Source organism: Salarias fasciatus, chromosome 9 (assembly GCF_902148845.1).
Source record: "Salarias fasciatus chromosome 9, fSalaFa1.1, whole genome shotgun sequence".
In the NCBI taxonomy this organism is placed as follows: Eukaryota; Metazoa; Chordata; class Actinopteri; order Blenniiformes; family Blenniidae; genus Salarias; species Salarias fasciatus.
Window position 1 is genome coordinate 22146313 of NC_043753.1, and position 20600 is coordinate 22166912.

A 20600-nucleotide genomic window follows, 5' to 3' on the forward strand; every position below is an offset into this window, starting at 1 on the left:
GACTTTACACTCCTGGATGAAGAAGAATTCCTGACTCGGAGACGAGCTCCGTTCTATTGTGTTCCCTCCTGTTATTACCATTGACTTCATCGTGGCAGCGGCGCTAAAGACATAACCTCATCCCTCCGCCCACTCCCAGAGCAATCTACAACACAATCTCCATAGTTTCATCAGGCTGACAAGGCCATCTCATTCCCTGAAACACTATCTCGCAGTTAAGCGAGGATGAAATGAAGCGAAGGAGGGAAAATCTGTCTCCCCGAGGGGGTCTTCCAGTTGAAAATATAAACTCTGGTTCCAGGGGTCTCTCGAGCAGCCGTCGTATCGAGGCTGCCGGCACGCCGTTTAAGAGATGCACGTTTGGGCTCCTCCTGGGCTCATTTGGGCGAGCGGGGACTTGAAAGGCCCCCCGAAACCGTAACAAAGAACGAGAGCGAGCTGGAGTGGGAAGTCTGTGCTGTAAACGATGTCCTAAGGCAGGCAGTGAAAATCCATATGGACATTCCTCTGGATCTTTTCCTTTTTTTGGAGGCTCCTTTGATCCTGCTGCATCAGTCATGGAGCCCTCCGCCTCGGCTTTACGCTGTACAGTCTCTCGCAGCGAGACCCGGCAGTCCCAGAGAGCAGACGCCCAGTGTTGGAATCAGTTAAGGGGATTTACCTTACATTAGGGAGTAGGGAGAAAAAAAAAACTGTAAGAATGTTCTGCCTGACTGAATTTCAGTGACTTTCTAAGTTTACAATAGAACTGACAGGTTAACATATACGATCATTTCAAAAAGACTCCATGAGGAACACTGAGAACCTAAATCTTACCTGAAAAAGAAAACTGAGAATTAGGTCCAGTCAGTTAGGATGGATTCCTCACTGGATGGATGGATGGATGGATGGACAGACGGATGGATGGATGGATGGATGGATGGATGATGGATGGATGGATGATGGATGGATGGATGGATGATGGATGGATGGATGGACAGACGGATGGATGGATGGATGGATGGATGGATGAACGGACAGACGGATGGATGATGGATGGATGGATGGATGGATGGGTGAACGGATGGATGAACGGACAGACGAATGGATGATGGATGGACAGATAGATGGATGGATTGTTGGATGGATGATGGATGATGGATGGTTGATTGGAGGACGGATGGATGGATGGACAGATGGATGGATGGATGGATGGATGGATGGATGGATCATGGGATGAAAGGAAGCATGAATGAATGAATAATGCACAGTCAGACACGTGGACGGACAAACGGACAGACAGACATATGAATGGATGAATGAACAGCTGGATTGACAGAAGGCCAGGCCGATGGATGGACAGATCAATGAACAGATAGATGGATGAGCGCATTAATGAATGATTCATGGATGGATGGATGGATCCATGAGTTAGGCACTGTTGAAAAACAAGGCTTTTATGATTATCAATACTTCCTCCATGACGATGATATTCTCCTTTTCTGAGTTTTACCACATTGTTCATGACGATATCACTGGTTTGGTTTGGACCGTCACTTCCAATGTCAGCATGACAGAGAAAACAAAATCACCAAGTCCTCCTGTGTTAATTTTAATTTATGAATTATTCAAGGTGTTTTATTTTTTTCCTCCACCAATATGACCTGAATTTAAAGCGCCGCTTATTCCGACTGTACTGACTTGATGGGAAGGTGACTTCCACCTGGCACAGCCGGAGAATGTAATTAAGTGGCTGGAAGGTCAGATAAGCCAGGAGGCCTGCGGTGCTCCAGAGGAGACTCGCTCTGATTGGAAGCAACTCACCACCAGCAGCGTTCCAGGGGACCAACGCAAACATGTCCCTCCATCGCGCCGTGAAGCCAAAAACTCACATTTCCTGGTTTCTGCCACACAAAAGACATTCCCTTTCTTGTTGCAGTGCCTTTGCCTGCTGTACAGTCTGCCTGGCTGCAGGTGAGCTGCGGGGCGGAAGCAGCAATATCTATCCTGCTGCACCTTGAGCTGCTATTCATCACGGTAGTTTACATGTCAAGCGTTTTATTGCCTCCTTCCATCGATGTGGGATTATAGTGTTGACCAGAGCCATAACAGGCAAATCCTCACTGAGATGACGCCATAAATCCAAATCCCCATGAAATAGAGTAAATATAATAACGGCTCTATTATTGGCTTGAGACGAAAAGCCTGGAAAGCAAATGAGGAATTCCAATATCCCAATATATTAAAAAGCTGACTGTCAGTCTTTCTGGATGGTTTTAAATTCGTCACAGCAAGTCAACCTTTTAACGTCCACTTCGTCACGTGGTGCTGAAAACGCAACAGGCAGGATGAATATGTAGGTTAAAAACCTCTGTAAAAGAAAGATTGGAGCAGAAGTCCCTCCACTGGCTGAAGTTCTCCAGTTCTGATGTAAGTTATGGTAATGTGTGAGATCCTCTTCATAACGTGACACATCAAACCGAGTGATGAAATTCCAAACTCGCTTTGAAACTACAGCCATTAGAAAAACAGGCCAGACTGAACACATTCAGCTCATCTGCGGCAAAAAACAAATGTGTTTCCACTTCTGGACGCGCGCTGCTGAAGCTCCAGCCGCAAATAGCCGGGCTCGTCATATCTACATGGCATAAGTGGGTTAGCATCGTTTAGCATACCCCGAGGAGTCGCCATCGCAATCACGAGCGCTTAAATGCGCACTGTCTCAATCTGGCGGTGCAGATTCCGCACATTAGTCATGCAGCTGTGTGCAATCCTGCCACGGTATTTTACTTTGCCTTGCTAAATGGAATATCCTCAGAGAAATGTGGCACTCGGTCTTCAGTCACAGCCGGTCGGTTAAAACACAACGTGTGCGGAGACGCGATGGAGCAAGTTGGGGAAAAGTCTCCAGTTATAAGTTAGCAGCCTCAGTTACTGAGCTTTATTCCTGCGGCACAGAGACGCTCTGCTTGATAAGACACATCAGGCTGGATGAAGAGATTAGTATCGATCAACACCTCCTCTGCAGTAATGGATCACATACATTATCTCCCATCATAGACTGGGTCTTAGGAGAGACAGTATCCAGTTTTTAAGTATCGTTCACACGGATGCTCTGGGTGTCATCTGTGAGCAGAAGAGTTATTTTTACTCAAAATGCGTTCTTATTCTTTTAAATGTAAGCAGCAGATGCTTCTCATGTTCTCTGTAAGACTGCTGTCACCCCCACCTGGGCGTTTCCAAGGCAACCAGAAAACAACCCGGTGGAAGATGAACGGCCGGGCTGCCTCATTTACTACGTGTGTTCAAACTTTTCTTCCAGTCATGTGAAAACGCTTCATGTCCCTCACGGTATCGTATTTATAGCAAACCGTCTCTTTTGGATGTTATGTAACCGCAAACACTTTGTTGTGAAGCGTGGAGGATGGAGATTAGCTTTCACGGTCGCCCGCACGCCGTGAGTGACGGCGCGTCCGCCCACTCCACCTCCACCTTTGGGAAGCAATAAGAGGAGGAAAAGCAGCCAACCCAACTCCCCCCCCCCCCTTCCGATAGTAAAGCTCCCAGCATCTGGAAAAGGCATCGCTGTCACGCGCACAGGCGTCATCTGCAACCGCTCCCGCAGAAAAACATCTCCGCGAGATCAGAAGCAGCTAAACGTCGCTGTGAAATCCCATTCGCCGCCGTTAACGGGGATGCGTTACGGAGATGACAGACGCAGCCTCCGGCGCCCCGTCAAACATTTTTAGCGGGGAAGTTTTTCAAAGAAGTGACAAACAGGGGGATCGCACTTGTTGAAAGTGGAGGGCTCGGGCGCTGCTGGATGAAGCCAGCCCAGACCGAAGACGGCCAAACAAACATGGCCGCCCATCTGGGAGCCGAGGCTGACCACGAACAGATTCCCATCGCCGTGCCCGTCCCATCAGATCAAAGCGCCGCGGCTCCACTCATGTCTAAACCCGGAGCGTGATGGTGAAACGTTACAGCCGCGAATAAAGCTGATGTGTGATTTATTCCGGTCAGCAGGCGGGAGAACGCTCAGGTAGGAGAACTGAACGTTCTGAAAGGTGCTGCTCCTGGATTCACTTCACTTCACACTCCTGCGTGGAGAGTTTAGTCACGGTCGGTTTTAAAACGGAAAAAATGTCCACGCGGCTTTATTTAATCAATCTGAATTTGAGATACACCGATGAAACACAATCAAGGAAGAGTTATTCCAACAGAGGAGAGCCAGGTTTTGATGAGGAGGACTTTTACATTTTGGAAAAAAAAGGCTTTGATGCTGGCGTTCTGAATGATTTGGTGATTTAGAAGGAAGTAGATTTTTTTTTTTTTTTTTTTCAGTTGAGAAGCCACAGTTGGAAAAGGTGGAAATTTTGGACTTTGAAGAGGAATTCAAAGTGTGACCTCTCAGTAAGAAATCACTTCCACCAAATTCCATTCAAGCATTGTAATGACGCAGCTTTCTGTCATAACAGAACGTGGATATTGAGTTACAGTGTTAGTGTTCATAAAACTGTCCTTGGAAAAAGCTCCAGCTGAGAACAGCTGGGTGTGATTCTCCTGGACATCGCGAGTCAGTTTTTCCAGAGGAGCGAAATCCTCAGGAGTCGTCAGACTGAAGGCCTGCAGCAGGAGGTCAAAGCACTTCTGGACACAGTTCAGGATGATCCACAGAGCCTCGGACAGCTGGAGGCCGACGCAGCCTGGAGCCCAGAAACAGGGGAAAGTTATCTGTTTGACGAAGTGATGTTATGGATAAGCTACATTTAAAAACCCAGCTCTGTTCTGGCGATGCTCCTGAGCGGCGCTGCTCTCCTCCAGAGCTGAATAGCTTTGTGGTTTGCACATTTGCATGCAGCAGGTATTCTGAAACGACGTGCATGTAAGTAGAGCAACTTACTGTAAGTAGCTGTAAGGCTGTCCTTCTGCGTGCAAATGCATGGCGAACAAAAACGAATCAGTGTGTCTTTAAAGTATATTTAATTCTTGACATGTTACTCGGTCAGTTTCCTCCGCGATAAATTTAAATCGTATTGACTGTTTAGGAGTTCAGTCTTCGAACTGATCCATCAGTCCAGCTCCGTTCTGTAACCATTCAGTCCCTGAGACGCCGGGCTTCCCCCTCTAGTCCCAGGTAGCAGAAATAATGGTCTGTATTGAAGCCACGGGTGAAAAAAAGAAGAAGAAGAAGAAAAGCCGTCAGAAAGTAGGACAGCGAGGGGAGGAGGGCCGGTTTGTAGACCTGCGCTTCAGTCTCTGTCGTCTTTGATCCTGACCACGGCGGCTCAGCTCGACGAGCTCGCTCGCCGGCCCGGACTCAGAGGTGGCCTATAAATACCCGCCTGCCCGCCGCAGACACGAAACCTCAAGATAGGGCCTTTCCAGCGAAGGCTGACGGACTGCTCACCTCAAAATATCAGCAACACAACGTCACTCCATAACAGAAACCTTCAACTGAGATGCTGATCTGAAGAATCCAAACTATTTCCCTGGAATTCTTCCTCGTTTCTTTCTGTGGGATTCCCTGCAGGGTTCTGGTCTCACACACTCACTGGGTGGCTCCTTTTGAACCGGTATGAGGGGAAAGGTTTGACAACACACTCGCAGCAGCAGGCCCCAAGCCTGTAAACACACACCCTGACACACACACCGTCCACTTTCCCAACAGGAGCGTGTTCCTGCGTCGTAAACTCTCACACACTCCAAGGAAAAAACACAGGCGTTGACAGGCGTGTGACGGACGGCGGCTTCGACTGCGACCGCAGCGCACGGACAGGCGGCGGCGAAACGCAGCGCCACACCTGGAGCGGAGCTACAGAGGGTCCACACACACACACACACCCAGAAACAGAAACAGAATCAACCCCGGAGGGCTCTGCGGTGGCCGTTTCCTCTTCCTGTTTCCTGCTCGAAGAGTGGAGATGAGTCAGTCCTCAGGGGAGTCAAACACACACACACACACACACACACACACACACACACACACTGGTATGCAAACACAGCACTCCATACGCTCAATAGCAAATGCGTTCGCCCCAGGTTTGCATTTCAAAGGTCCATGCGGTGTTTTAAATGTCAGGAAGTTACAGTGAGGAGCCTGGTGAGAGTTTTTAAGAAGAGCGTTGGCTTTAATCACGCTGCTGCTTTTGTTCCTCTCATTTCTGTAAAAGCTGCTGTAATGGTTTCACAGCTGCTCCTCTTCATGAAAGCATCTTCAGTGATTCTTATCTTAATCCCCTTCTCCACTTCTTTTTCAGTCGTCTGTCTGAATTCATCTGCTCTGGATACATTTGGGGTTTAAATATCAAGACGAATAAATCGGATAGCGGAGGGATTTCCAGAGTGTGGGAGGATGAGCCCACCTTCACAGAGCCTGAACCACCAGCACCTCAAACGATCACGGAAAGTAGACATTTCTGGCGGAAAATCAAGACTGTCTGATCTTTTTCACATACAGATCTTACTTCTATTATTACTTTCTTTCTTTTTCTTTTAACCAGAAAACCACTGCGCAAATCAATATTCAACCAGATCAGACGTCCCAGAAATGCAAGACATTTAACAGAAAAACAAACCAGTTCATTTATTTGACGGTCGCCAGGTTTTCTTGACAGAGAAGCAGGAAGTTGTTGATTGACGCCATTTCAAACACAGTTGAAACCTAACACTGACAGCGAGGACAGAGCAGTGCGGAGCTGACAGGACGCATAAAAACATTCATTTTTAATGAGAGGGAAAAGCCAGCTGGTCTTTCAGTAAGGACTGAGGTCAAAGTTCAGCGCTGCTATTTGCTGAGCGCGCTCCAGATTTGACACAATGCTGAAATATGCCCTGTGGTGCACAAAGAGAAACATGCACTTTGAGATGAAGCCTGACACTCATTCCTGATCTGATCAATTCCAGACAGAACTCTTCAATCCATCCGTAAAGCCTGCAACTTCTCAAATATCACAAAGTCTCGTTTTTCCCATATGAAACCCACCTGCTGCTCACGACACGCTTTCAGAGGAACACTGTCACCGTGTGTGTGTGTGTGTGTGTGTGTGTGAGAGTGTGTGTGCAGCTCAGACACCCAGTGCGCTCACAGAGGGATCAAACACAAGGCCTGGAACAATCAAAGAGACAGTCCAGTTCTGCAGGCTGCAAGCAAAGAGGCAGGAGCTGCTGTGGCTGAGTGATCTTCTGCAAGCCATGATTGGCCTCAGTGTGTGTGTGTGTGTGTGTGTGTGTGTGTGTGTGTGTGTTTGTGTGTGTGTTCACGCCAGTGGATAGGAGCCGTGTGGCTCCAGTCACCGGGAGTCCATGAATTATCCACAGAGCTTCCAGCTTTACAGCGGGTTGTGTCGGGTTGTTGTTGCTTTAAGTCCAAACGCTCTGAGAGAAAACACGAGCGACGCAGCGAGGCTTCCCTGTCGACAGACCGCTGGAAGTCCACCCAATGCTTTTCCATAAATCAGGGGTTTGAATGGAGACTGTGTTGTTTGGAGCAGAGCACAGGTGATGTGTGAAGTTATTCAGGCAGGAACGTTTTCAGACGACATCTTTATATTTTTGACGGAGAAGGAGGGAGACTGTCGTCTTATTTCAGTAAATGTAGGTGTGTCCGTTTAGCTGGAATGCCGTCAGTGTGAGAGTGAGGGTTTTCACCTGGGTTTGACAGATCAGACCGTCTGCCAGCCAGAGGTCTGCTCTACAGCTGTCAGCCTATAAAATCTGTTTCTGCAGAGGCTCGGGCTTCTGCGGGCCACATTTCAGTTTCTAGAACATCACAAATCTACATGTGCTGCACTGAAAATGTGCCTATTCTCCTCCTCTTGCGTGAACAGAGAAACCTTCATGCCATAATGGTACCGCTCGGCTGTGCTTGAAAAGGCAGAGAAATGAACGTGCTTCAGGCGGGACCGCCACTCGAGGCGGAGAGTTTAATTGCAGGTTTAACCGGGCGACACCTACAAAGCCGTGAAATGAAACCTCCCACAGCCTCACGCGGTGTCAGGCTGGAGGTAAGCGTCTCTTTTTGTTTTGTAAAAAGCCAATTCCAACACAGCGTATTGACCGCCCACTACACTGATCTAATGGCAGCTTTGCTAAAATCCCTCTAAAGCGATTGTGGCCGGCGCTGCCGGCGGCCCGGCCGGCCCTGCGGCGCGGAGATACACCCCGGGTATCCATTAGCACCGAGCAGATACGTGATATCTGACCGCCGAGATCTGCTGGAGGGAGCACGGCTGAAGGACAAAGGAAAGAGACAGAGAAAATGAAGAGGAGGCCGGCCGGGAGATGCATCAGCCTTTAGTGGGCTTCCACGGTTAAATTTATCACAGTGGAGCGAGGAGGAAGACGCTAATCAATAACCTCGCTCTGCTCTCTCTGTCTGCCTTTTCCAGCCCGTCTGAGCTTTCATCCTCCACACCTCATCCAAAACTCGACAGAAAGCAGCTGAATCTGCACTTCCGTACGTATAAACACACTAAGCCATTGATTTTAATTTTTAGGCTTCATCTGTAAGAAGCATGTCTGCGAGGCAGTAGAAACCTGAATGTATCCGAGTACAGTGAAGCAGGGACGCCGCTGCTGAAACCTTGAAGCCCTGATCGGATTCATCAAGCTGTCATAAACAGACAGGTGACAAATTAAAGCCGAAACCTGAACGTTTGACCCCGACTGAGAGGGCATCTGGTGACGAGGAGGAGGAGGAGGAAGAGGAGGAGGAGGAGGAGGAGGAGGAGGAGGAGGGGGGCCGGTGGCATTTCGCTGGCACGGGTTGGATCCACTTGGCCCGTTCAGGAAAGGGTCACCGCTAATCAATACTCAGTCACGACCTTTATGCTGTGATTACACGTCTATGCTAATGGGATTTTTTTTTTTTTTTTTTTTTGTTGACAGGAGCCTGGAAGGTCACTGTATCACATAAGTGTGAGAATAAAGTAATAAAGTAAATCATAAGGTTCGACCTTCACAGTCTTCACCTCTGAACCAGCAGGATCCGTACTGCTCTCCTGTCAAATCATCTCAGATACTCTTCCATAAACGAATATCATGCTGTGAGAAAATTAATCAAATCTTGTTTGGGAAAAAAAAAACCCTGTTAATGCATTTTTGAGACCTATGTTTAGAGATGAGATGACACGCTGTGGTTGAAGGTCAGTGAAGAAAAAAACCCGCTCTGCATGACTGATGTGAGGTGACTCCACCGTAAAGAGATTGGTCCTACGAAGGCTGAAGACCCTCCAACTCCTCATCCATCACCGCGTCTCCACAGCGTCTATTTAATTACGGCTCTCTCATAAAAGTCCTGCGTTCAGCGCTGAATTCAACACTGCGCTGCAAGAAATTCAATAAAGCCTTCAACTATAAAATGCTACAAGTAGCCACGCGACAGCGCGAGCAGCGTGCATACACCTCAAGGAAGAAAAAAAAAAAAAAAAAAAAAGAATTCATCATTTGTTCCAAGAAACTGTCCGTCATGTGACGGTGAGCATGGAAAGCTCCAGTCAGCACTTCAAGTCTATTTTGAAGTGAGACGGTGAGTCACTCACATCCAGGGACGACGGTGACCGAGCGCTCGTTTTCAATCCAAACGGGGATGTGAAATCTTTTTTTTTATTTAATTTTTCCTACATGTCAGCACAGGATGATGGTTTAAACCTCCCACCGCATCTTCTACTCCATGATATCCCACTCTGTAGGGTGGGAGAAGACAGAGTGCACCCTGGGTAGAGAGACGGTTCTGCGTTATGACATGTTGATGTTGTCGATGGGATTTCTACTTCCAAATAACACTGTTCTAACTTTTCTTGGAACTAATTTCAAGCAGAAGCGGCTGAGCTGCATTTGTTCCTTATTTTTTTCTCTCTCTCTTCTTTCCGTCGATCACATGTGCGTCTGCAGTGTTTCCACAGCGGAGAAGTTCAGACTCCGCTGGCGTTTCCCTCGATTCCTGTTCTCCGTTAGCTCCTGACTCCTGGCGCGTTATCACGAGCTATGATGTAACCTCGAAATATTGAAGTGAAATCCAAGCCGCCGTCGCCGCCGCCGGCACGATGCTTTTATTGCAGTCATATGAGATAAACTGCACCGCCGCGCGCATCGTGGACAAAAAGCGTCTCTGAAAACACACTCTCAGCCGCCGCTCTTTGCCAGGTGCGCTCGACCTGCCGGGCCAAGTTCCTCTCCTCCCTCCAGAGTCCACAACCACGCATGTGTCTGCGGGACAGATGTGCTCACCAGATGTTGTTGCTGTGAGGAGAAGGACCCGCCGCGTCCGAATCCATGTTTATCTGGCGCAAACAGCGTTACCAGCGTAGGAATATCTCCGGCCCGGCTTGTGAGTGCAGTCAGGTTCTTTCCAATTGTTCTGACTCGGAGAGTTCCAGGACTCCATCGAGGCCATCACACAAAACAAACCGCCTCCGCTCAGGAGTGCAGGTGAGTGGCGTTCCTCCGCCTCCTCCTCGCTCCGTCAGCCAGCCGGGAGGAGGCGGGGGGGCGGGGGATTACCAGCCGGCTCGCCGTCTAATTTCAAAGATGCGAGATCCACTCTGGGCAACCTGGGATTCACTCAAGAGCCATCAAAAGAGTTTCACCTGAGCCGAGAGCGAAGACGGCCCGGCAGAAATAAATGAATGTGCGCCGGGGAGAAGTTTATCGTCTCATCTGAGGGTGTCGGGGAGAAGCCGCGCTCCGCCGTGGATTGAGAAATCACTGTGACATAGTTTAATCAAGTGTTGACATTAAATCCTTGAGTGGCGAGTCGCGGGAGCCGCCGGGGCGAGGATGGGGAATTCATGACTCGGTAAGAAGATCACAAGCCAGAGTAAATCTCCAGGCCCACAAAAGACGAGTTTTTGTTTGTGGATTTGAAAAAAAGGAGACTTGAATCCGCCTGTGTTTTATTCAACAAGCCACTCAGTGAAAATATTTCCCTGCCAGCAGAAAGAGAGAGAACGAAACTGGCCTGCGGTGAAAATGTGTTTTAATTATAAACGACTTAATGAATAGATGACTTAATTCTCCTGGCTACTTAATTCAGCTCAGCGCAGGAGTGAAAACGAACATGAAAGCCGAGATAAAAAATGTGCTGTTGACGACATCTCAGCCTCCCTCGGATTGTACTTTCTTTAATAGTCTGCATCATTAACAATTCTCAGAGATAATGTTAATATGTCCTCAGCAAGTCGGAGCTTTCTATGAAAGAATCCTTTCACTGGATATTGGCCAATTAGTCATGTTAAATGGTCAGTTATGAGAATCCACCCCCCGCTGAGAGCACGGCCGATTAGTGGAGGAGTGGTCGGCGTTATCGCCTCGCAGTGGTGTGTCGAGTTTGCATGTTCTTCCTGGGCTGGTGTGGGTTTTTGTTTCGGTGGATCTGTGTGTTTTTATTCCCCACAGCGTGTGAGCCTCTGTTCCTCCCGGACGCATTAGGATCCCACGCCGCCCTCCTCTCCCTGCCGCGTCTCCATCTCTAATTGAACCTCCTGGGGACTTGTGGAGGGCAAGCGGCGGAGCTGTCAGACACTCTCGCAGCGCCGCCGAGGAGACGGAGCGCCGTATCAAAGCGCTGAACCCGGGGCCAGACTCCTAACCCCTCGTAAAGTCCGCACGCTCAGCCGTTCCCCCTCTAATGAGAGGAAGCCATTAAACTGCTGCCGAGGAGCTCCGGAGCGCGTTTATTAGCACCTGTAATGACAGGATGAGCGCCTAACGATGGCGCCGCCGCCGAGGATGAGTGGAAATCGCCTCGCCTCACCTTCCCGAAGTCCCTGACGTCGAAGAGGTCGAAGGCCTCGAACAGCTCGCTCCTCTTCAGGCCGAACGTCTCGCTGCACGCCGCCAGGAAGGTCCGGATGTTCTTCAGGCACAGGAACTGCGTTTGGTGAAGACAGGAAAGGTTCAGCTGTGAGCGAATCACCAAGAGGAGCTTTGTTATTTCTCACTTCTCTCATTCAAGATGTGAGCGCATCACTTCTTTTTTTTTTCACTTTCACTCGGGCTCTATGTATTCAGGCCACGCAGCTCAGAACACTGGAGGGCCACATTTTCTGAAAGATGGATGAATCCGTGATCGCGGGCGCCACGAGAGCGCCTCCTTTCATTAGTATGATGTATTTTTCTGGTGAAATAGGGCAGCGGAGTGGCGTCTAATTAGGGAAAGATAACTGGATGGAGAGAATGGCAGGGATCTTATTTACTCCTGTGATGTTGCTGCCAAAGAGCAGAAAGAGGGCTGCGCCGAGCAAAAGCAGAAGTCAGACGTTTCACACTGAATCACGGAGATGTTGAAAATCAGGGTGCAATTTGTGAAAGAAACAATCAGGAGGGGGTATTTAGAAAAGTTAAATTCCTGTTGTTGTACAGGAGAGATCGTGATAAATAAAGACTAAGTAGAATGTAGAATTGACATCTATGTTTATGAACAAGGACGGAGCCTCTCTCTCTTCATCTCGCCTCTTCAGCTCAGTTTCAGACATAATTACAGAGCTGAGTCTTCACCGCAAAACATGAAAAATCAAACAATCAATGCCACTGATAAATAAGGCTGTTTACAGAGGATGTGAGCTCGTTCTTTTTTTGTTGTTGCTGTTTGTTTTTTTGCCACATCTGCAATCTCCCTCCGGCACTAATGATCTTAATGGGGCTCCATCCAGGAACTATTTATCCAAATTATGCAGCGCCGCTGAATGCTGGTGAGGAGCACTAATCAATAACGGCGAGATAAAGGCTGAGCTGTGAGGACGGTTCTCGGGAGGAGAGGGAACCAGGAAGTGTCAAAACGCTGCCGACTTGTTTTTGTCGACTGCAGCAGGACAGTCGGTGTGTTTGACGGCATTAATGTGGAATCTGCTTCAGCCAGACCACATACGGTTTGTGGCTTTGACCACAGTGATGTATTAGCTGAACCGGGACAATTGATTCACTTTTTAAAATGAATGAATGCAGTGTGTGTTGTGGATGCAGCGGACCTGACGTCTATATTGATCCTGAGAGAGCATTAAAACATCGTGTCCATTGAGAGAAGCTCACATCCTCTAATAAACAACTGTATTTGTAATGTCACAGAGACGCACTGAACCCAGACATAGTTCCTCACATGACTCTTTACTGCAAGAAAACGTGTTGATATAAAGAAAATACAAGATGAAATATATCAATGCACTTTGAAGAAAAAGACATTCAAGAAATCAGATAAAATGCTATAAACAAATAGTTTTTGGTTGTAAAAGTGCTTTTATATGATTTGATTTGACCTGCTCTCTAATTTATATTGACACAATATTACATTAATATCGTGCTTATTTCTTGTAATAATGTGAAAATGTTTTAAAAAGTCATATAAAATAAATATAATATGTTAATTTGCATATTAAAATGTATTTATTTGGTGTTTTTTGTTTGTTCTGCTGATGAAATCACATTATTGTGCGTGTTAGATGGACAAAGACACAAAGACATTTCAGTTAAAGGGTCAAATACAGGATAATGTGACTCTAGTGGACTGGAGGCATTAAAATACAACATAATAACCTTTAACTCTTAGCTTTACGTGATGAAACTGTCTATATTCTCACAAAACCAAAGAACTACTGCCTAAAATAACTACAATTTCAATAAAAATATATTTTTAATGAAACCTCCTCGTGCAAAATACAGCAAATGTTCAAAAAACCTCTACAGCTGTTACACGATGGATGTTTTTAGCTTGGAGGTTAATGCTAGTTTGATATCAGCAGCATGGCTGATATCAGGTCGGCGTTGTGTTCACACATGATAATATCTACAGAATGACTCCATATCTGCTGCTTTTGTTTCGATATTTTCCTCATCACTGCGACCATCTTCTTCTTTTTTCCTACTTGGGTAATAAGTTTGCAGGAAGAGCGTTTCGTTAGCCGTTTCCTGTTTCTTGAGGAGAACGTGCCGCCCTGGTGTTATGTGAAGCCCGTTCTCAGAAACCAGGCTGTGAATACGCTGGAATCCCAGAGAAAACAGTCGTGCTGGAAAGGCCATTCTGCTCCGCGTGGCACACCTTCCTCTGCAACACTGTGCAAATTCAGATTTGTCTGCATGCGTCAAATATAAAACTCCTCTTCAGTCCAATTGGCTTCACAGATGGCTTCACAAGAGAGAGAAAAGCCCTCAGCCAGCGGGCTGCAGATAAGAGCAGCGCAAGCGAGCAGTGAGTGAATAATATTGAATGTTTACACTTGTACACATCACTTTCTTTTATCAGACAAGCACATCTTGTCAGCCCGCAGTGTGTGGAGAGTCCCGGAGGACCTCGGCATATTATCTGAGGGAAGCAGCTTCACACAGCGCGTATGAAAGACAGCGGCTGTGCCGCTCGCAGCCCTGCGCAGAAGGAGGGGGATCGTATTAACAAGACCGGAGCGGCGTGAGGCAAACGACTGACTGTTCCTTCTTCGTTGCTTCTCTTCTGCATTCGTGACTCAGGAAGTCAGTGGACTCGCATCCGTGCATGTCTGCGAATGCGCTTTTGCGTGTGTGCATCATCAAAATAATTCAAGGAATGTTTAATAGTCTTTTGAAGCTCAATAATTTATCAAGTGCATTTAATAAAGGTTTATAGCAGTTTCTTAGCCAGTGAAGAAGTTCTACATGTGGCATTCAGGCCTTGTCTGAGGAGGAAATTAACACACAGAGACTCATGAAAAGCAATTAATTCAAGTTAAAAGAGTCAGTTTGCATGATATGAAACATCCGATTTGGAGTGTTTTATTGCTAGTATTTACCGAAATAGTCCAGAAAAGACACATTTTCAAATTGAATAGCTCAAGAAACTCTGACAGACCCCCTGTCTGCATGTCGAAGTGTCCTTGGGCAAGACACTGAACCCTACAGCACCCCTAGTGGATGGACTGAGCGACTTGCATGGCAGGCGCCTCCACTGGTGTGTGAATGTGAGTGTGAATGGATGAATGTGATATTGCCGTTTAAAGCGCTTTGGGCTCTGTCAGTGCAGGGTAAAAAGCGCTATATTTATTTATTTATTTATTTAAGGATAGCCCCTTGAGAGGAACCATCTCTTTTTCAAGGGGGTCCCAAAAAAACAAAAACAGATCATCCGACAGGCACTGAATCGAACACACAACATTAAACATGTAACATATCGTCACATTACATGACAGATACACATAACATCCGACACATTAGACACCATACATCACAATACGCAACAGTTGTCTTTACACATCCCTGCCCAATCCCCGGAAAGTCCACACTTCAGGATAAGAATAATAAGTTCATAGAAAACACATACAAGTAGAATTAAGATAGCTGTACAAACTTGATTTGAATGAGTACAATGATGTTAATGAATGTAACTCAACAGGTAAATTGTTCCACTCCGCTGGAGCTTTGTAACAAAATGCCTTCTTCCCCATCTCTCTTTTTACAGGAGGCACCCGGAAAAAAGGGTGCATTAGAGTTTTTAGTGAATGGGTTGTCATAAAAGGTATCAGATGCTGTTTTAAGTAGCATGGAAAATCATTATGAATACTTTTAAAAATAAAATGAAGCCAATGGAATTGTCTCCGTTCTTTTGGCTGTAACCAATCAAGCAAATTATACATTAAACAGTGATGAGTATAATAACTACAGTTTAGTATAAATCTACAGAGTGCATTAGTTATAGTCGTCAAAGGCTTAAGAGCAGATTCGGCTGCATTTTGATTAATAACATCTCCATAGTCAATTATGGGCAAAATTAGCTGTTGTACATTTCTTTTTCTAATGTTTTCTGTGAGGCTATTTTTGGATCTATAGAGCTGACCAAGACATGCATGAACTTTTTTGGTTATATAATCAATGTGTGGTTTAAATGTCAGTTCTGGGTCAACCCACATGCCTAGATATTTAAAAGCATTCAAATTTTCGAGGTGACTGCCATTAGGCAAGTATATTTTCAAACTGGATGTTGAGCGCTTCGAAAAGAGCATAGAAAAGGACTTTTTGTTGTTCAGAATAAGGTTATGCTGGGTAAGCCAGGCAAGCATTCTGTCAAAATCACATTGAAGAATAGAGTGTATATTTTTATCAGAAATATATAGAACCGTATCATCGGCATATAGATGAATTTTACACTGCTCAACAAGTTTAGATAAATCATTTATGTAGATTGAGAATAGCAGAGGCCCAAGAGAAGAACCTTGGGGCACTCCTTTACTCTATAACTGCCTCAGAGGATTTACCCTGTACTGTAACAAGCTGTTTTTGTGAATGTACATATTAATTGAACCAGAGCAGTACATCTCGAGATGCACCTATTGAATAAAGCTTGTCCAGCAATAAATAGTGATCAGCAGTGTCAAAAGCCTTGGTAAAATCTATAAAAATAGCACCAGTGTGTTCTTGGTTGTCAAAGGCTGTGTAAATGTCATTAGTGAGGTTAAGCAATGCTGTAGTTGTTGAATAGTTCTGCCGAAATCCTGACTGACATGGTGATAAAATATCATTAGTATTGACATATGAAGATAACTGATTAAAAATAATTTTTTCTAAATTTTTTTGAACAGTGCATATATAATTGATATTGGCCTGAAATTGTTAACATCTGAGAGGTCACCTCCTTTGAACACTGATATTACTCTTGCACACTTCCAGATGTCTGGTAATGAATTTGTTGCAATAGACAGATTAAAAAGTTCTGCCAAAGGATGCATGAGGATATGTTCAGCAAATGTTAAAAATTTAGCCTCAATGCCATCAGGCCCAGCACTGGTATTAATATTCGAATTTTTTATAACTTATAGGACTTCATATGGGGAGACCCTTCTGAAGCAAAATTGATGAGTAGGAATGTCATTTGGATATGCTGAGTTCCTGTAAGGCGTTGGGCATGATTGGCAGATATTTGAAAAATGTTCATTTATTACTTTGGCTATTTCATCAGGTTCAGATATAATAGCATTGTTCATATCTATTTCTTTAATTTGACTTTTATTATTACGTCCATTTTTTTCCAAAATTGCCTTGGATCACGAATGTTTTCTGAAAGACTCTTTTCGTAATAATTTGACTGGGCATTTCTAGTTCTAGTTGTACTCTCATTACGAAGTCGTCTGTATGCCTCCCAGTCGTCTGGATGGTGGCTGGTTTTATATTTGTCCCATGCTCTATCTCTCTTTGTCTGTACAGGTTCAAAAGTTCAGGATACATAAGTGCAGTCCAAGTGTAGTCCATCTTTTTCAACCATATAAAATCCTAACTACATCTTTACAGACATATTTAACCTACCTGGGGCAAACATAACCCCCCTCCAGCTCAGAATTTGGTTTCTTCCAGCCAGAAAAGTCAAGAGGAGCAGCAAAGCTGAGCTCACGAGATGAAACCAATCTGTGTTTAGATACAACCTGTGGTCTGCATACTGTCAACTTCCTAAACTGCATTTCAGAGCCGCTCAGACGTGGATGTTATCATTTAGCCAGTTTCGATGATGATACTGCAAGACAAAGAAACGTTTTGATCCAAACCTTTAGAAAAACACATTTATGTGGTTATCATCAAATCTGTGGAAATGAAGAGCTACTGCATGACGCCTCTTCAGCGAATAGGCGAACGGCTGCCTGAAAAAACCCCACAAGGTTTACAGCTATTGAGAGCTATTGTTCTGAGTCAAACTGAATCAATGTTGCTACAGGAATCAATGTGTTCCAGAGAAATCAGCAGGCACGCTCTTTCTGTAAAACCGACCGAGAATAGACCCAGCTGCGGCGTCCCGGCGAGAAATCCCCGCACGCCGACTCGGCTCGGGGAGGAACGCAGGGTTTATACAAGGCGGGTCTTACAGTCCCGCCAGTGCTTTTCATGTTGGAAGACCGACCGTGTGGAATATGAGTGTGAGAGAATTCCTCTGAGGGAATATATACCTCACCGCTGTGTTTCTGATAGGAGCCGGGTCGTGCTCTGGATCCGCAATCAGGATCCACTTTCTGCTGGTGTGTTCCTACAAGTCGCAGCTCCATAGCAACAAGCCGGAGCCTTTTTTACGACCCCGGAGTGTATTGTGGCGCTTAATGAAATCCTGTACTTGTTCTCTCCTGGATGTGCACAATGAAAGAGCGCGGCTTAAAGCTCGCCGGGCGTCAATTAATGGCGATCAAATGGATGCATCTCCTGCAGGAATCGAGGCCAGTGCAGGAAAACAAAATTGAATTTGGTAGCTAAAAGCTCTCACTGCCCGAGTGTCTGTCTCATATGCTTACTGATGGCGCTGCGGGAAGATAAAGGGAGGCTGGGACTCAGACATTAAATGTATAACAGATAGAAGAAAATGCATTCAAGTCACGTTTCGGTTCCTGACACTGAGAAACTTTATCGACTTTCAGTTGCAGGCTGGGAAGCTCGAGTCAAAACTCTCAAAAAAAGCAACCCACATAGATATATGCTTATCTCTTTTTAATGGCAGACTTTCACTTCAGGTGATATTAAGCTGAACCTGTTGAAAAAAAACAACAACATTTGAAGATTGACGACTTTCAGAACCATGTATTCTCATATCTGCACCGCTTGTCAGTGTCTGCGGCAGAAAGAGCAGCTGCTGCTTGGTGGAAAGTTGTAAAGCATGAGCTGCGAGAGGTGTAAAGTGGTGGTAAAAAAATACATCCTCAAACACATTTCCACTAATTTCCTGCTTTAACCACACCAGACCATGCTCAGGAGGAGGAAAAAAAAAACTTTATTTTAGAATAAAGGTCAAACTACAGTGTTTATACAGATGCTTCAGCTGTAACTGGTAAGTGGCGTTTGGCCATCAGGTCACTTCCATGTCATGTAGGAGCTTTTCGTCGGCTTCCAGGAAGTAGGAGGTGGAGGGTAGGCGGAGGTCTGCTGACACTGACCTCCCGTCTGAACGCCATCCCACTTATCTCAATACAATAATGTCAACACCGCCGCAGCAGCACGGCTGTGGCGACTGACTCAGTGGTTCAGGGTGAAGAAGCCCTGACGGTGCATACAGATGTGTCTCTCCAGTCACTTTTTCCACGCGTCATGACTCTGAATGCCCCTGCGTGTTTAACAGTGTTTTCACCGCGCCGTTATCTGCCCACATTTCCGCTGTTTTCTCAGGAGTTTGGAGCGATGGTCACCGCCCGCCCTGCCAGAGGAGTGGATGTGCATAACAATGTCCTGTGTTCGCAGGAGATAGTGAGGTGGCTGTGTGTGGGAGTCCCGCTAATCCTCCCATTCAGTCCGCTGAGTAATTGTGGGCGAGCTGCATTATATACAACCAGCAGGAGAGGAAATGAGAAATTGTATATTTTTTTTAACCAATGGAAAAAAAACAATGTACGTGAAAGAGCCAATTTGTGACAGTGAATCCATTAAGCTTCACCTGATTGACAGTGTTTTTTCCACCTTTTTTTTTCTCTTTCACAGCTCTCATCAGACCAATTTCAAGATGCATCAGGCTGCTGTTTCCAGCACCAATGTTCCCATAAAGCCGGTATTTGCTGCCTTGCTCGCAGCGAGCGGCAGACAGACAAAGCAAATAACAAACTGTTGGAACGGAGAGAAATCTAAAGCAGCGAAATGCCCCATATTTCCCCCAGGAGCTGCCGGGAGACCCAAGCAAAGATTAGAAACCAAATTAAAATTTAAGTACTGTTTTAACTTCATTAGCTTTGGAGGTGTCGTTTTAGCCAATACCAACTCAAGCATTTACTTTATTATACTAAACTAGTGTGTGGAATCACTTTTCCTCTCAGATGAGCAGATTTTCTCATTTTCTTTTACTATAGAATCCAATTGAACAGTATTTATAAAGCACTTAAAACAATTAGAGGGGGCCTAAGTGCTGAACATGAGATATCTAAACATGACAATAAGACAAAACAAATTAAATCAATGTGCATTAAATCAGGAATCAATAAAGACAGAATGGAAATACACAACATGACGAGATTAAAACTGTGCTGAAACTGATTCTTATATTTAGCCTCAGCCTGACATTCCCAAACGTCTCAGAATAGCTATATATGCTACAAGCGGCACCATACAATACAGACTCGGACTCATGACACTCTGGAGGCCGCCGTGTCTGCTGCTCGTGCATGGCTGGAAGGACTATTCGCCACGTGCAGCAACGGCACTGTGAGCTACACCCGCTGTCGTTGTCGTCGTGTAAACGGGGCCTCAGTCCACATCAGAATGCTACATGGAGAGGATGTGTCGAAATTCTTCCGAACACTTGAGTAAACAGAAAGGTTAATGATGCTCCGGCTGCCCGATCGGCTGCTCTGACATTTAGGCTGAACGATCAGGAGGAGAAGTGAAGACGACAGACGCTGACGTTTCCGACGTGTTTCTGAGGAGCTTTGATAATTCAGAGTCACACGGCGCCGCTCCCCGACCCGCTTTCATCTAGCGACAATGAGGCGACCAGGGAAAACCCCGTGCCTCCCCCAACGACACCCCGGCCTGTCTCAGAGGCCATTTTCCATTAAATCCTGGTTTTAACCCCCGCGACCTCCAAGCGCATACGCAAAGCCCGCTCCTTCCCCCCACCAGATAAGAGAATTGAATTAGAGTCAGTGAGATATGAACCCTCTCCGCCGCAGCCACGCCGCTCGTGCAGCTTCAGACGTGCGTGACTGGTT

General features: G+C 46.0%; 2 protein-coding genes across 3 annotated transcripts in view; one reads left to right on the forward strand and one right to left on the reverse strand.

Moving 5' to 3' along the window:
• LOC115394103 (zinc finger protein 45-like) overlaps nt 1–20600 on the forward strand; it is a 1173573-nt gene that overhangs the window by 390737 nt on the left and 762236 nt on the right. The window lies entirely within an intron of this gene.
• Nucleotides 1–20600, reverse strand: part of vav3 (vav guanine nucleotide exchange factor 3) — a 72070-nt gene that overhangs the window by 42929 nt on the left and 8541 nt on the right. For both annotated transcript variants that reach the window (XM_030099291.1, XM_030099290.1), the window contains exon 2: nt 11735–11851. In XM_030099291.1, the coding sequence (XP_029955151.1) occupies nt 11735–11851 (117 nt within the window). The remainder of the gene's footprint in view (nt 1–11734; nt 11852–20600) is intronic.